This window comes from Myotis lucifugus, unplaced genomic scaffold (genome assembly GCF_000147115.1).
Source record: "Myotis lucifugus unplaced genomic scaffold, Myoluc2.0 scaffold_318, whole genome shotgun sequence".
NCBI lineage: Eukaryota > Metazoa > Chordata > Mammalia > Chiroptera > Vespertilionidae > Myotis > Myotis lucifugus.
In genome coordinates, this window is record NW_005871366.1 from 1,073,154 (window position 1) to 1,090,005 (window position 16,852).

Consider the following 16,852-nt stretch of genomic DNA (forward strand, 5'->3'; position numbering starts at 1 on the left):
TTGGCTCAGTGGACAGAGAGCGTCGGCCTGTGGTACCAAAGGGTCCTGGGTTTGATTCCAGTCAAGGGCATGTACCTCGATTGCAGGCTCCTCCCTGGCCCAGGCCTTGGTCAGGATGCACGCAGAAGGCAACCAACCAATGTGTTTCTCTCACATCAATGCTTCTCTCTGTCTTCCCTCTCTCTTCCACTCTCTCTAAAAATCAGTGGAATAATATCCTCAGGTGAGGATTAAAAAAAAAATGTCATATATGCCACCATGTACTATCTTAAAGATATAGCATCTCCTACTATTAGAAATTTAGAATATTTCTAGTTCTTCACCATTGTATATAATGCTAATATATATCTTTGCAAAAAAATGTTGGCTACATTATCAATTATTTCTCTTGAATAAGAGACTTTTTGGGGGTGGCTGGAATCATTGGGTCAAAAGTTATGAATATATGAGTGTCAAGCTGCTTTCCTTCTTTACAGGTTTTATCAATTGATTCTTGATCCATTAATGTGCCCTTCTTACCATGTTCTCAGCAGCACTGAATTTGTTCCCTAAAACTTTAGTTAGGAAAAACAAAAGTTTATTTAATTTGCATTTTTTCAATTACTACTGAGGTTGATTTTTACCGTATTTATTAACTACTTTAGTTTCTCCTCTGTATATTATCTGATCATATCTTTTATCTATTTCTCCATTGGATTCTAGTGTTTTTATCAATTTATACAAAAAGCTTATTGTTAAATATTCCAGACCTTTAAAAACGGTATAACACTTTAATGACCCTCCATACAACTACTTAGAGATGTTACTGATACTATGGTTGCTCTGTGCACATAACCTCCTTTCCAGCCATAAGGTGGCCGCCATCCTGAATTTGGTGTTCATAAATTCATGGATTCCTTCATTTTTGTATACTTTTACCTCAAATGTATTCACTTTTATGGCTTGCTGTTTTGGGTCAACATTGTTTATGAGAATCATCCTTATTCATCATATAAGCCTAATTGATTTTCACTGCTCTATTACAATCTATTCTATACAATATATTGCCAAATTATTCTCCAAAGTGATATCAGTTATATTCTATTAGTGATGTTTAAGAGAGATAAGCTTTTTAGAGTAAGGATATCAATCCCATCCATATTTATTGAGATACTATTCCAAGTTTGCCTTTTAAAAGTTTATTTTGTAAGTTAAAAAACATGCAGTTAAAACCATCAATTGTTTTATTACTTTCATTGTTTTTGAACTTTTAGGGACCTTTCCCTAAACAGTTAATTTTCCCTAATGCTAATTACTATTGTTATTGTTAATCCTCACCTGAAGATATTTTTTTCCAGTGATTTTTAGAGAGAGTGGAAGTGGGGGGGAAAGGGAAGAGAAACATCGATGTGAGAGACACACATGGATTGGCTGCCTTCCACTCGCACCCCGACTGGGACTGGGGATGGAACCCTGCAACCAAAGTGCATGCCCATGGCTGGAAATCGAATCCATGATCCTTCAATTGGTGGGCTGACGCTCTAACCACTGAGCCAAACCCACCAGCGCCTAATGCTAATTATTAGATGACCAATACCTCTCATTTCCTGTATATACTCCAGGTTGTTTCTGGGCCACTTTGCTCAAATGAGCTGTGTCTAATGCCAGTTCTACACTGCTTTAAAACACTGTAGCATTAAAACATAAATAAATAAAATAAATTACTGTAGCTTTATATTTTATTATCTGAGGCAAATCAATCCTCATCTTCCAAATGTGATTTTTTTCCCCCTCCAAAGCTCTTCCTTACATTAATTCACTGCTAAAGCCGCTAAAAGGCTCTACCCAATGTACTTGGATCCATACTACTGGAAATACAAGCCCAGCTAATGCCACTATGGACAAGATGAATAGTTTTTCAAAGAAGCTCTTGGTCAAAATCTTTCACACGATAAAAGCTGATCTACTCTGACTGACCCAGGGTGAGAGTGGGATTGAGGGCAGAAACAGCAAAATCACTAGACTTAGATAATACTCTGCCAAGTCGGAAATGGATAGCAGTGAGTGGGAATGTAACAAGCTGAGATCTAGGACTGGCATGCTCCTGGGACATACAATGTATTATAGCTTCATTAACAAGTAGGTGAATAATTTAATATTTTCAAATACTCATCTCTCTTGATTAGGAATGCTTAGTCTTACCCATTTGATTTTGGTCTGAGACTCAGGTTTACTTTATGCCATTAACAAACCTAAATACTATCATCTAGGATTCTCCTGAGGAAAAAAGAATTTAGTGCCATTTGTTTTTCTCCCCACCACTGGTTATGAATCCTACCAAATTTCTAATTGTTACCTATGCTTTGTCCCTAGCCCCTATCTTTCTTGTATATACATTCCAAACCTTTTATCGTACTTTTTAACCAACTAGTACTTGGTATTTTGACCAAATACCAGCATATTCAAGGACTTACTGTACAATCCAACATACAACCAACCAGGTACTCCCCTCTCCCCCAATACTGCCAGTCCTTTCATACATCTTAAAACAAATACTTGACAAACCCTGACTTCAAGGAGGATCATCCCCATACATCTGAATCCATTTCAAGGTGCCTAACTTAAATGCTAGGAGCCCTAGCCAGCTTGGCTCAGTGGATAAAGTGTTGGCCTGTAGACTGAAGGGTCCCAGGTTCGATTCTGGTCAAGGGCACACGAGTAGGTTGCAGGCTTGATCCCCAGTAGGGGGCGTGCAAGAGGCAGCTGATCAATGATTCTCCCTCATCATTGATGTTTCTATCTCTCCCTCCCTCTCCCTTCTTCTTTGAAATCAATAAAAATATATTTTTAAAAAAATGCCAGGAAAGAAAACAGCAGGGCCATTTCCCTTGATTTATTTAATAAAGGGCTTTCTTGATTTGCCACACTTACTAATACATAGGTCCCATCTAAACTTGAAAAAGGACTAACATAGTGAAAAATATAGGACCCAAGTAGAGTTCCCATCTATATTTTAGAACAAACTCAGAATGCCATCATTTCAAACTGAAGTGAATCCATATAAAAACAGATGACCCTTAGATCTAATTTGTTAATATGCCACTTGTAAAAAAAACACACCACACACTAAAAAACCACAAAAAACACACGCGCTATATCTATCCCCCTTTCTTCAAGATTCTTTCTATATATAACTAACCTAGAATACACTAAAATATAATTACTGCCAAATGAGTGATCAAATCATTTTAATCTAATAAGGTAATGTTATAAGAGTGATAGGTGATATGAAGTATAAAAAAACAAGATCTGGCCCTGGCCAGGTAGCTCAGTTGATTAGAACATTGTCCCAATATTCCAAGGTTTGGGTTCTATCCCCAGTTAGGGCACATACAAGAAGCAACCAATGAATGCATAAATAAGTGGAAAAACAAATTGATGCCTCTCTCCCCCTCTCAAATCAATAAATAAAAATTAAAAAAAAATTATTCAGAGAAGAGAGACACTGACCCTCAAACTTGAACATTCTGGTCTATCTGCCATAAACTGAAAAAGATGCTTAAGGTTTGGAAGAGTTATCCTACCTGCGGTTCACTGTAGTATCAGGCTCATATTACCCCCTTCAAATGAATACTAAACATTGTAGAGCTTAGAGTCAGAGAGACCTGAGTCAGCTCTGCTATATACTAGCCACTTGAATTTGAATGTTATTTAACCTTCCTGAATCTGTTTCCTTTTTTGTGAGATACACATCCATAGATTTTCCTATCCCTCTGCCAGTTTTAAAAAGATCAAAATTATTACACAATCAGCATGGGAAACAGTTACTTACTTCTTTATCTAGTGTTCGAAACATCTGGTTGATCACACTTTCCAAAAAAAAGGTCATGGCTTCCCAGTGCACAAATGAAGGTGAGAAGATGGAGCAGAGGCCGCCTTCTCCAATTCCAGCTATAGGAAAACAGGGTTTTAAAACACACACACACACACACACACACACACACACACACACACACACCAACTCTAGGTAGGATCACAGAAGACACAAAGACAATGAGGCCTTAGAGACTACTTGGTAATTTCCCAGTTGAAGGAACAGAATAATCTAACCCCTCAGTCTAGAAAAAGAAAGGAAAAAAAAAAAAAAGGAAAAGGAGTCCCTATCCTGCTTACAATGAGCTGTCTGAATTGAGCTCTATGAGCCTTATCTATAAAACCATTTTGAGTACTGAATAAGAATCTATATATATAAAAGGCTAAGCGACCGGCTGACTGGCTGATCAGCCAACAGGTATGCCACACACTGACCACCAAGGGGCAGACACTCAATGCAGCAACTTTGCAGAGTACCCTCTCACACTCTGGGAACCCCTGGGGATGTCAGAGAGCTGGTTTCAGCCCAATCCCCGCAGGCCAGGCCGAGGGACTCCACCTGCTGAAGCGACCCTGCTCACTCTGCAGATGCCCCACGTGAGGCCGGCTGGGGAGGGACCAATGGAGGTTGGCTCCAGGTTGTGTCCAGCCCGTCTTGCCCAGTTTCGCCCCAACAGCCACCTTCTAATTAATTTCCTTTCAATGTACATGAATCTGTGCACCAGGTCACTAGTGTAGATATAAGCATCAAGAACAGCCCTAGCCGGTTTGGCTCAGTGGATAGAGCTTCGGCCTGCAGACCAATGGGTCTCAGGTTCAATTCCAGTCAAGGGCATGTACCTCGGTTGCAGGCTTCTCTCTGGCCCGGGCCCTGGTCAGGGCAAGTGCAGGAGGCAACCAATCGATGTTTCCCTCATATCAATATTTCTCTCTGTCTTTCCCTCTCTCTAAAAATCAATGAAATAATATCTTCGGGTGAGGATTAAAAAACAAAACAAAAACAAACAAACATACAAAAAAACAGTGCTTGACCAATTAGAGACAATTGATAAATATTAAGTTCTCTTTTCCTCCCTCTTTATAATCTGTCCATGGGAATCTAAGTAATTAAGATATTTAAGACCATAAATAATCCTTCCAACAAAGAACTGACATAAGATCAAAAAAATACTGCTTCACATGCAGTAGCCTCAGAACAATTGCAAGGGCTATGGCTAGAGAACTGTGCCACCCTCCAAGTGCACAAGTATCATCAATCCACATCACTCAAACAGCAAGGCACAGGCAAAAAGATTTACAAACTTTTCTTGCTTCCATTAGTGCTCCCATTTATTATCTCCATCTTGATGCAACATATTGAGCCTCTGCAAACATTCGAGTTACCTGATACCAAGGACCTTCAGAGTCAACTGTGAATATGCGAAACTGAATGCTAAATCGCATGATTGTCAAGTAACTAATGTACATGGTAATTGATGATTACCATGGACCTTTCTAAAGCAGTTACTTACGGCCCTTTCCTGCTTTATTAACCCTTTGCCTATGCACTAATGACAAGACAGAAGATTTAGAGAACAAAGAAATTACCTTGCTTATGCATTTGGGTAGAGGGGGTTGATTTTGATTTTATATAAAGTGGCATTTCCCAGAGGTTTTGAGGTGGCTAAGTGGGAAGTCCCTGTACTGCTCCTGTTATGTCTGAATAACAGCACATTCTTTCTGAGTTTAGGAGTGGTGCTATGCAAAGCTTGGTTGAAAAGCTTTAAAAAGTTAGGTCTAGACATGCAATTTAAGATAGTACCTGAAGTAAAGTAAAAAAATCAACAATAAATAATTAGTTGATTCTGTGAAAAAGGAAAAACAAAGGCAAAACTGAACGTGGCTTTATCTAATTTAAACAGATTAAAAATGTAGTGTTATCTGCTTTCTCAGTGTGCAAATGGAGTCTCACTCCCTAGAATGGAACTGGGCAGTGAGCAAAGCTATTTTTGAATACTATTAGCATATTGTTTTGAAGTGTGACTCAGAAGGCTTATTTTCTATGGATAGCTTTGATACAATATTTCACTAATGTTAAGACATTAAAATTAAAATTACAGTTCAACCTAACCCGTATGGCTCAGTTGGTTGGAGCGTTGTCCCATGTACCGAAAGGTTGCGGGTTTGATTCCCATCAGGGCACATACCTACATTGTGGGTTTGATCTCTGATCTGGGCACCTACGGGAAGGCAACTGATGGATGTTTCTCTCTCACATCGATGTTTCTCTCTCTAAAATGAATAAGCATGTCCTCAAGTGAGGATTAGGAAAAAAACAACTTACAGTTTATGGATCCAGTATCAACAGAAGTTGACAGCTGATACTTTAGCCATTCCCCAGCCATCTGGAAGCTAGTCTTGGGATCCAAACGACATGCTAACCTCATTACCTCTCCTTGTTGGGCCCGGGAGGCTGCCAAGAGAAAGACATGAGTCGATAACTGGTATATAATAGGTACTTAGTTAATGTTCATTCATTTATCCATCCCAGGGGGAAAATGTTGAAAGAGACTCTTGTTTTGCAGACTTGTGCTTTGAATGTAACAAATGTTCAATGAAGCTTTGTTAACAAATCCAGACATTTTAAAAAACAAATTATCTCTGGAAGGTGCCCTATCAGTTAGATCCTGTAAATGGCAAACAAAAAATGGTCTCCCATTTCTGTTGGAATGAAAAGATGAGGTTGGTACAGATAAAAAATGGAGACTGCTGTGAAAAACAGCCTGGCAGTTCCTCAAAACATTAAACATGAAATTACCACATGATCCAGTGATTCCCTTCCTAGGCATACACCCAAGAGAAATAAAAACATATGTACACTAAAAGACTTGTACACCAGTGTCATAGCAGACTAGAGGCCCGATGAAATTCATGAAATTGGTGCAAGGGGCTCGGCCCTCACAGCCCTGGCTTCATCCGGAAGGTCGTCTGAAAGGACGTCCAGAAGGTTGTTCGGCTGTCCGATCTAATTAGCATATTATGCTTTTATTATTATAGATTATTCTAAATAGCCAAAAAGTGGAAACAGCTCAAATTTCCATCAATTTATGAATGGATGAGTAAAATGTATATATTCATAAAATAAAATACTGACAATACAAAGTAATGAAGTACCAATACATGCTATACCATAAATGAATATTAAAAACATTAGGCTAAGTGAAATCTATAATAATAAAAGTGTGCATTGGGCCTCTAGTATTGTATAATTCCATTTATATGAAATGTTCAGAATATAGAAAGTGAATTAGTGGTTTCTCAAGGCTAGGAAAAAAGGGGATTGGGAGCTGACTGCTAATGGGTACGGAGTTTCTTGGGGTCATGAAAATGTCCTAAAATTTATTGTGGTGATGGATGCACAACTCTGAAAATACTAAAAACCATTAAATTGTATACTAAAAGTAGGTGAATTATATGGTAAACGAATTACATCTCAATAAAGCCGGCTTGGCCCAGTGGGTAGAGCGTCAGCCTGCAGACTGAAGGGTCCCGGGATCAATTCCAGTCAAGGACATATGCCTGGGTTGCTGGCTCAATCACCAGTAGGGGGCGTGCAGGAGGTAGCCGACCAATGATTCTCTATTATTGATGTTTCTATCTCTCTCTCCCTCTCCCTTCCTTTCTGAAATAAATAAAAATATATTTAAAAAAAAATCAATCTCCGAAGGTAGTGTGTGTGCATGCACCTAGGCTTGAAATAAGTGCAATCCCAGCACCCTCTGAAATGTGAGACTAAACAGGCAGCTGTTCAAATTTAGGGCTCTTTAATATAGAACCCCACGGGTCATGCACCATGATTCACAACACTAGATGCCATTCTGAGACTACTGGGAGACATTCCAGGTCACTTACAGTTGAAGAAAGCATTGAAGTCCTCATCGCTATCAAAATCAAATCGAGAGTATTCACAGCTAGGGCTATCTGTTTTAGAAGGAAAGCCCATCTGGAAAGAGAAAGATAGTTGGTATAAGGGATGAAAATAGACCTACCAAGAGTCTTGAACTCCCGGAATTCAAGCACTAAGAAGAGTTAGGGTTTACATGAGATATTTTATGATAAATAACTAGGTCTGGCCCTTCCACCATGTGAGGACACAGTGAGAAGATGGCCACTATGAACCAGGAAGTGGGTTTTCATCAGAACTGAGTCTGTCGGCCCCTTGATCATGGACTTGCAGCCTCTAGAACTGTGAGAAATAAATGCCTGTAGTTCATGAAAAAATTAATAACTGCTTCTGGTCTATCTCACGTAAACAATTTGGTCCCAGTTCAAATAATCCTAAGAGTGGCAGAAAAGAGGACTTTTACTTGATACTTTCTTCCAGGTTCCTTAAAGAGAATTAAATTATGGAATTTATTAAGGGTCTGAGTATAAAAATGCCTCATGACAGAGTGCTAACACAGCATGAAATAAGTAAAAAAGAACTGAAAACTATCTGCTATTTAAATGCTGGACCCTGGGAATAAGCATCGAACTTTTTCTTATGTTTCATTCAAAAAGGAATAAAGACTACGGCAGACAATTAGGACACATTGGTACGTGCTAGGTGAATTCCTTGAAGAAATAAAGGGACTCTTGAATGGGCCCCATTCTCTAATTTTACAAACCAAGATTAAGCATCTGTACTAGTAAGAGTCCTTAGCAGATCTCAGGGAATTCATAAGCAACTCTACTGAGATAGTGAGCAGTCCGCTTTCACTCTCCCTCTCTTTTTACTCATCTTCCTCTCATTTGACCTTCATATCAGATATTACTTCCTACTGGAGTCTTCTTCACTCTACCCTCCTTCCTGCTTTTAACCTCTGAAAAGCAATTATCTCATTGTATGGTCATGGCCACTGCTCTTGCCCTATCGCTTCTTTTATCTAGCATCTAGCCCAATATTGGTATATAAGTGCTCCAAGATAGAAACAGTAGATATTATAACCACTATGGACTGCTTTCTTCTTGCGGAATAAGAGAATACGCCCAAGGAAGGGATCATAGTAACCAAGGCAGCATTGTCAATGGTGCCAATCTAAGCCGCATTATGTGTGCTCATCTATATTCCACCTGTTCAGATTTCCACGGCATACCTTGACCACGTTTGTCATAGAAGCACGAAGATATTTTGGTATCATTGCTAACAGCAAAGGGTCACGGGACAGGATCTCATGCCGAAAGAGGGCTCCCCAAGTCATTTGAGTTGAAGAGCGTAGAAACTAAAGGGGGGAGAAAAAAGTAAACCTGTTTAAGGATTTGGATTTTATATAACCAGGATTATTACTTAGCTCAGTAATTATCAACTATATTTTCTCATGAAAATAAACCTCTATAAAAACTCTGAACTGCCCATACTATAGTACATCAGTAATGACCACTCATTATGAACCACACGTTAATAAGACAGACTGTGGGTTAGGTGAAATTCCTGGAGTGTTAACCAAAATCTACCCCTTTCTCGTTTATGCAAGAAAGGTTATAGGAATGCCAGGGTCATATTACAAGAAAAATCTTGAGTTGGATGAAATTAATTTGTATTAAAATATCTTTAGTAGTAAATTGCCTGGGATATAACTCACATCTGATTGAGTATTATCAAAATAATGTTAGCTGGGGGGAAAGCTGCTGACCTTGATGGTTTAATGCTGGTTCAAGAAGAAGATTCAGCAAGTCTCTTAATGATACTGTAGTTATGTTCTAAGGCCACACGAGTCATGTTTTATATATGAGCTGCTGATTACTTTAGGCCATAGTGCTTTGTTTTGGCTTACCTAACTCAAATTTCAAAAAGTCACCTGCGTAATGTTTACCTGACTTGGATGCGTTGTGAAAGCAAGAAAAGATTCCAGGTATTTTCCAAAGTTTGCTGGTGTTTCTACATTAGAATCCACACCCTGTAGGACAAAAAGTCCATTACATTAATGATGTTGATTAGGGGAGGGGAGTGGGAAGAGTAGAATAACAAATACAGATAAGTTATATCCTCCAAAATTTCAGTTTTGAAATGACTGTATACTTCCTTGTGGTCTAAGAAAGACCTTATTTCAAGGGCTAAAAAACAGGAAAGCCACTTTACTTCCTTAATCATAATCATTAAAACTCATCTGCCCATGACAGGTGTGGCTCAATTGCTTGGAGTATCATCCCATACACTGAAAGATGGCGGGTTTGGTTCCTGGTCAGGGCACATACCCAGATTGTGGGTTTGATCTCTGGTCAGGATGCATATGGGAGGCAACCAATTGATGTCACATTGATCTCTCTCTAAAATAAATAAAAAAAAACACACATTCTGTAGTCAAATAGTAAAACAAGAGTATTCATTTCAGAAATCACAGAAAGATATCCATATTATTTCTTTGTTTCTGAACTATTCACATCTCTGTGACCCATTAAATAATCACTCCATGGTACATGTCTTACATCTGAAACTCTATCCTCTAACTATTCAAGCTACCAGGAAAAGGTATAACATAAAAGATAAATGTCTGTCCCAGTTTTCTATCTTTCAAGTTATAAGACCAAGTATTAAATATTTCCATAAAGATAGGTATTTCTAGGTAAATCAGACTAAAGTTTCCTTTAATGATCCAACAATAGATCCTTTAAATTTGGTAAAAGGATTCTTTATTCAAATCCATGTTTCATAATCTAATAGGACTTTAAGGGTTAATGTACTCAATAGACTGATGTTTTTTAAGTACCAAAATTCACAAGAATAGCACTGTTGAATTTATGGAATAACACATGTGAATGTTTGCTCTTATTAATAATAATTGATTTGTTAAAAGAAATTTATATCATTTAAACTCTGTTAAAAGAATTTAATCTATGAAATAATCTATACGCAATGCTCCATATGAGGCTAAAATCAACGGCATGTGTCAGCCCTAACACAAATATAATTTTCTAAAAGCTCTCCTCACCTGGCCAGCATGGCTCGGTGGTTGAGCGTCGACCTTGAACCAGGAGGTCACAGTTTGATTCCCGGTCAGGCACATGCCCGCGTTGCGGGCTCAACCCCCAGTGTGGGGCATGCAGGAGGCAGCCGATCAATGATTCTCTCTCATCATTGATGTTTCTATCTCTGTCTCCCTCTCCCTTCCTCTCTCTGAAATAAATATATATTTTAAAAAATTAAATTAAATTAGAAAAAATAAAAGCTCTCCTCAACTGGCCCTGAAATGCTCCAGAAAGTAAGTGCTCACCAGCAACGCACAAAGCTGATTGCCCAGAGCACACAACACCTGACAAAGTCTTTTCAGGAAGACATAGTGTTTTTCTACCAAGCCTCCTCCGTCAGCAGTCCTGTAAGATGAGAAAACAGTGTGATTATTTGCACATCGAGAGAACCAAAGAGATTCCCATCAAATGCAATTGTATATGGTCTGTTTTGCAACATTTAAATTTGTTATTTAAAAACAAAACCAAAAAAAACCCTCCAAACACTGAAAGATGGACAGAAAAAAAATAGCGTTCAATGCAATTTCATCCATCAAGAGACACTCTAATTTGGGTAATTTATATGGTCCTTGAATACTCTGGAATAGTGACATAAACTCTGAGCATGACTCCATAGAAGAATGTATATACTTCTATACATTAAAAAAGCTGCACATTGCCCTAACTGGTTTGGCTCAGTGGATAGAGCATTGGCCTGCGGACTGAAGGGTCCCAGGTTTGATTCTGGTCGGGGGCATGTGCCTTGGTTGTAGGCACATCCCCAGTGGGGGGTGCGCAGGAGGCAGCTGATTGAGGTTTCTCTCTCTTTGATGTTTCTAATTCTCTATCCCTCTTCCTTCCACTCTGTGAAAAAATCAATAAAATATATTTAAAAAAAAAAAAAAAGCTGCACAAAGCCCCAGCTGATTTGGTTCAGTGATAGAGCATCGGCCTGCGGACTGACGGGGCCCAGGTTCGATTCCAGTCAAGGGCACATGCCCAGATTGGGGGCTCGATCCCTAGTAGGGGGCGTGCAGGAGGCAACCGATCAATGATTCTCTCTCATTGATGTTTCAATCTCTCTCCCTCTCCCTTCTCTCTAAAACCAATAAAAATATATTAAGAAAAAAAGAAGAAAAAAATATGTTCTACATATCATCAGAGAAATGCAAATTAAAGCAAGATACCACTGCACACCTATTAGAATAGCCAATTATCTAACAATAAAAATAGCAAATGCTATCAAAGATGTGGAGCAACAGAAACTTGCATTAACTGCTGGTAGGAATGGTACACCCACTTTGGAAGACAGTTTGATAGTTTCTTACAAAACTAAGGATACTCTTACCATATAATCCAACAATTGATATAAATTCATTGGTATTTACCCAAAGGAGTTGAAAACTTGTGTTCACACAAAAGCCTGCATTATGTTTATAGCATGTTAACCTTGGATGTTTATAACAGTTTTATTCATAATTCCCCAAACCTGGAAGCAGCTAAGGTGTCCTTTGATAGGTGAATGGATAAATAAACCCTGATACATCTGACATTGGGATATTATTCAGTGCTTATAATCCATAGAACGTACAACACGTAGAAGAGTAAACCCTAAGGTAAACTAGGGAGTTTGGATGATTTGATGTGTCAATGTAGGTTCATCAATTGTAACAAATATACCACTCTGGTTAGTGAAGTTGCTAATGGGGGAAGCTACTCAAGTGTTGGGATGGGAGGTGTATGGGAAATCTCTGTACCTTCCCCTGAATTTTGCTGTGAACCTTAAATTGCTCTAAAAAAAATAGTCTTGGCTGGCAGGCACAGCTCAGTGGTTGAGCGTCTACCTATGAACCAGGAGGTCACAGTTCAATTCCCTGTCAGGGCACATGCCCGAGTCGCAGGCGTGATCCCCAGTTGGGGGGTGAGCAGGAGGCAGCCAATCAATGATTCTCTCTCATCATTGATGTTTCTACCTCTCACTCCCTTTCCCTTCCTCTCTGAAATCAATAAAAATAAAAATATATTAAAAAAATAAAGTCTTTAAAAAACTATAAAAGCATAACTTTGTCTCATTTTTTAGTTCAAATCTGCAATCCCTTATCTGCTCTTTTAAAATTGACCTGTTATGCATATAAGCATAACCCATGGACACAGACAGTAGGGGGGTGAGGGCATGTGCTGGGGGGAGGAACGACCAGGGAGAGGTCAATGGGGGAAAAGGAGACATATGTAATACTTTAAACAATAAAAAATTTAAAAAATGAAATAAAACTGACCTGTTATGATGTACAACTATTACAGTAATAAGAATTAATAATGAACAGTGGGGACAGCAGCCATATCAGCTGTGTTCTGGAGGCAGGAGAGTATAATGTAAAAAGCGTAGGCCTTCAGGTAAGCAAGACCTAGGCTCTAGTGATACTGAAGGGCAGTATGGCATTACGGTTCCAGTGCAGGCTTTGGAGTCTGCTTGCCTGGGTTAGAATCATAGCTTTGCTAACCAGTATTAGTAGCACAAAAAACAGAGATAGGACACCTTAGGGTGAATGTCATGGTCTCTATAGAACTAATGGGTCTTGGAGACAGAACCTACAGTGGCTACTCAAAAGAAATGTCACTCCTTTAATTAACAGGACCCCTTAAAAACAGAGCTGTAGCCTCCATAGGAAAGAAAGTCATCATAACTGTATTAGAATAGGATGTAAGAGATTTTAAGTAACACATATGTGTCGCACATCTTTTCACTCATCCTTGGGACCAAGAATTAGTGGAGAGTATTGAAAAGAGGGTGTTGCAACAGCTTCAACTATTTGTCAGACACAGTTCTATGCGACTCCCTGGGAAGAAACACATTATCAGGAAATGCTTTAACATTTTCCAGAGCAGCCCTGGCTGGTTTGGCTCAGTGGATAGCGCATCGGCCTGCGGACTGAAAGGTCCCGAGTTCGATTCCAGTTGGGGGCACATGCCCGGGTTGTGGGCTCGATCCCCAGTGGGGGGCATGAGGCAGTCGATCAATGATTCTCTCTCATCACTGATGTCTCCCCCCCGCCCCCAAAATCAATAAAAATATTTGGAAAAAAAAATTTTCCAGAGCAATTAGAAGAAAACAAGCAGAGTCATTATTTTAGGACATTGACTATGTTTATAGGTTTATGCACACATTTCTCATTGAACACATTGTTCCTGCTGTTTCCAAGAGCCTCAACACTTCAGGTATTAATTACTCTGATGAGAAGATCAGGGAGGAGTGTCTGAAGTTCTATAATGAGGCAGGCCCTGGGACCATATCTGCAGGGCACATACCTAAGCACTCTCAGGCCTAGTCACCAAGGAGACTAGGAGGCTTAGGGATCATCAGAAGCAGACAAAGAGAATCATGGAGATGAGTTGTCTGGGGATAATAGGGAAAACTGTGAAAGTGAGTGGGTGCTGAGTCAGTGGCCACGACTTATTTTCCAGTATAAGGTCTTCAAAAAGATTCAATAGTCCCTTGAAGGTTGCCTGATTTTTTTTTTTTTTATTGTCTAAAGTTTTACATATGTCTCCTTTTCTCCTGATTGAGCCATTCCCACCCTGGGCAAGCCCCCACCGCCCCAGTGTCTGTGTCCATTGGTTATGCTAATATGCATACAAGTCCTTTGGTTGATCTCTAATCTCAAGGTTGCCTGATTTTTTAATTAGAAACACTATCAATGGACTGCTAGCATTTAGACAGGAACTTCAGATATATCCAAGTATGATACAGAATAACAAAGGAATTAGAAAAAACATAGAAAAGTAGATACTCACTGTGCAGCAGAGAGTATATAATGCATAGCAACATCTCCAAATAAGACCATTAAGGGCTTCCGGTCTTCCAACTTGCCCTAGACCCAATTTTAGGGAAACACAGGTAATAGAAAAACTATATTATTAAAAGCCTCCAACTACTAACATCTTCTTACCTATCTAATCAAATATACTGACTTCATAATTTCTCTTATAGCCCCCAGATTGACTGAACACTAGAGCAAAGCCAGCTTTTTAAAACCTAATCTGGATAAAACTTATATTTTCAAATGTGTGGGCAATAGTGCTGATATGAAAGATAAATAAATTACATCTGATGATAGAGTTCCTATGGAGAAAAGAGTCATGGTCCCTATTGTTAGTCAAGACAGATAAAAAGCCAGTGCAGCCATCATCTAAGATTCTTTGACACAAACACTGAGTTTTAAACTTTATTTCTTAAGTGTGAAGAGGTAAGATTCACAGCTGTTTCGAGAACCAAGTAGCCTGACAGACCTCTGTATATTCTGCTGATAAATTCCTAGAATATTGGCAAACTGTTGTCCAAAGGGGTTGAAGGGCCCTAGCTGGTTTGGCTCAGTGGGTAGAGTATAAGCCTGCAGACTGAAGGGTCCCGGGTTCGATTCCAGTCAAGGGCACATATACAGGTTGTGGGCTTGATCCCCAGTAGGGGGCATGCAGGAGGCAGCCGGATCAATGATTCTCAGTCATCATTGATGTTTCTATCTCTCTCTCCCCCTCCTTTCCTCTCTGAAAACAATAAAAATATATTTCAAAACAAAACAAAACAACAACAAAGGGGTTGAAGGTAGGTAGTTAGTTGGTATCAAGGAAAAAACAACAACACCCAAATCTTTAAATGTCTTTCTGCCACAACAATTAAGCACCCCCCTCAGAGACTGCACGGACAAAAGTCAGTTTGAAGTGGTAACTTACTTTTCTGCTCACTGCAATGAGAAGACACTCGGCTGCTCCCAGCTGAAGCTCCTGCTCGTTGAGCAGCAGGCACAGTACCTCCAGCAGCTTGCAGTTCTCGGCAGTGATGTGACTCATGGACACCCAGTCAATGTAGCCTGCCAGAGTGTTTAAGGCTGCAACTCCCACTCGACAGTTTGCTTGAGCCTGAATGAAAAGAAATAACTTTTTGACCATTAAGTCCTCAGTCACAGACAAGAAAGCAGTGGTTATACACCTGAGCTCCTTTTATTTTCTAATTCTAAAAAGAAAATGATTTTAAAAAAAAGTACTCATGTAACATCACATGTTTTTTTCCTGATGAACACATTCATTTCTCAAACACCGGCAGTCTCAATATATCAATAAGACCATATTGATATGTGAGTCCATTATATTTCCTACAAGAAATCTCAAATATTGTAATTTTAACTTCCTTCCACCTTAGCTCAATGATCAAATAAACCAAGGCTGAGGTCACCCTCCACTAGGTGGATACATCCTGTACCTGAAAGCCTCAAAGAAGTCTCCTTCCAAAGCCACAAAGAGCTCTTACCTTTGGCTCCTGAGAATTATCTGTCTTCTGAAAGAAAAGAAGTATAAGGATCCAATGTTTTTAATGAGCAAAAGGCTATGTAATAACTTTCCATCCCCATAATCAAGGTCCTCAAATAGATTCTCAAATATAGACTCAACTTTCAATCTTGGAAAGAATACAACTTTACTAAGAACATATAACTGATATTCCTCCTAAGAAGAACAGGTTACTTTAATTTTAGCAATATGACAAAAAATTATTATTTAAAGAGCTTACACAAATTTGTTAGAACATTCAGAGCCACAAAGACAGTTTCAAAGCGCATGATTTACAAAGAAATACAACCAAAAGATGAACAAAAAATAAGGCTCAATATTGCTAGTGATGAAAGAAATACAGTTTAAAACAAAGTATTAGCATGTTTTTTAAATTAAAAAAATAAAAAGACAAATTATAATTGGCAAAGGTATATTGAAATGATATAATGCTAATGGAAAAAAGCAAGAAGCAGAATTAAATCAATATAGCCTGGGGAGGGGGCGGGAGTGGGAAGGAGGGGATCAATGGGGGGGGGAGGGATATCCATAATACTTTCAACAATAAAGATAAATTTTAAAAAATTAAATCAATACAATTTATGACCACATATGGATGGACATATAGGGAAAACATGTACACAAAAATATTAGATGCTAAACAGATCAAAATAATGTCTGTTCAGTAAATATACAATTATAAATGATTTTTTACCTT

General features: G+C 38.9%; 1 protein-coding gene across 5 annotated transcripts in view; it reads right to left on the reverse strand.

Annotated features, from left to right (window-relative positions):
- XPO5 (exportin 5) overlaps positions 1-16,852 on the reverse strand; it is a 50,392-nt gene that overhangs the window by 26,669 nt on the left and 6,871 nt on the right. For 4 of the 5 annotated variants that reach the window (XR_002832089.1, XR_001350587.2, XM_014465989.2 and 1 more), the window contains exons 6-14: positions 16,118-16,144; positions 15,544-15,729; positions 14,608-14,684; positions 11,082-11,181; positions 9,684-9,767; positions 8,967-9,092; positions 7,744-7,834; positions 6,176-6,304; positions 3,812-3,930 (exon numbers count right to left, since the gene is read on the reverse strand). Coding sequence is in view for 3 of the 5 variants with exons in the window: in XM_014465989.2 (XP_014321475.1) it covers positions 3,812-3,930; positions 6,176-6,304; positions 7,744-7,834; positions 8,967-9,092; positions 9,684-9,767; positions 11,082-11,181; positions 14,608-14,684; positions 15,544-15,729; positions 16,118-16,144 (939 nt within the window). In the remaining 2 variants the exon portion in view is untranslated. The remainder of the gene's footprint in view (positions 1-3,811; positions 3,931-6,175; positions 6,305-7,743; positions 7,835-8,966; positions 9,093-9,683; positions 9,768-11,081; positions 11,182-14,607; positions 14,685-15,543; positions 15,730-16,117; positions 16,145-16,852) is intronic. The other variant, XM_014465988.2, reaches the window with a different exon arrangement.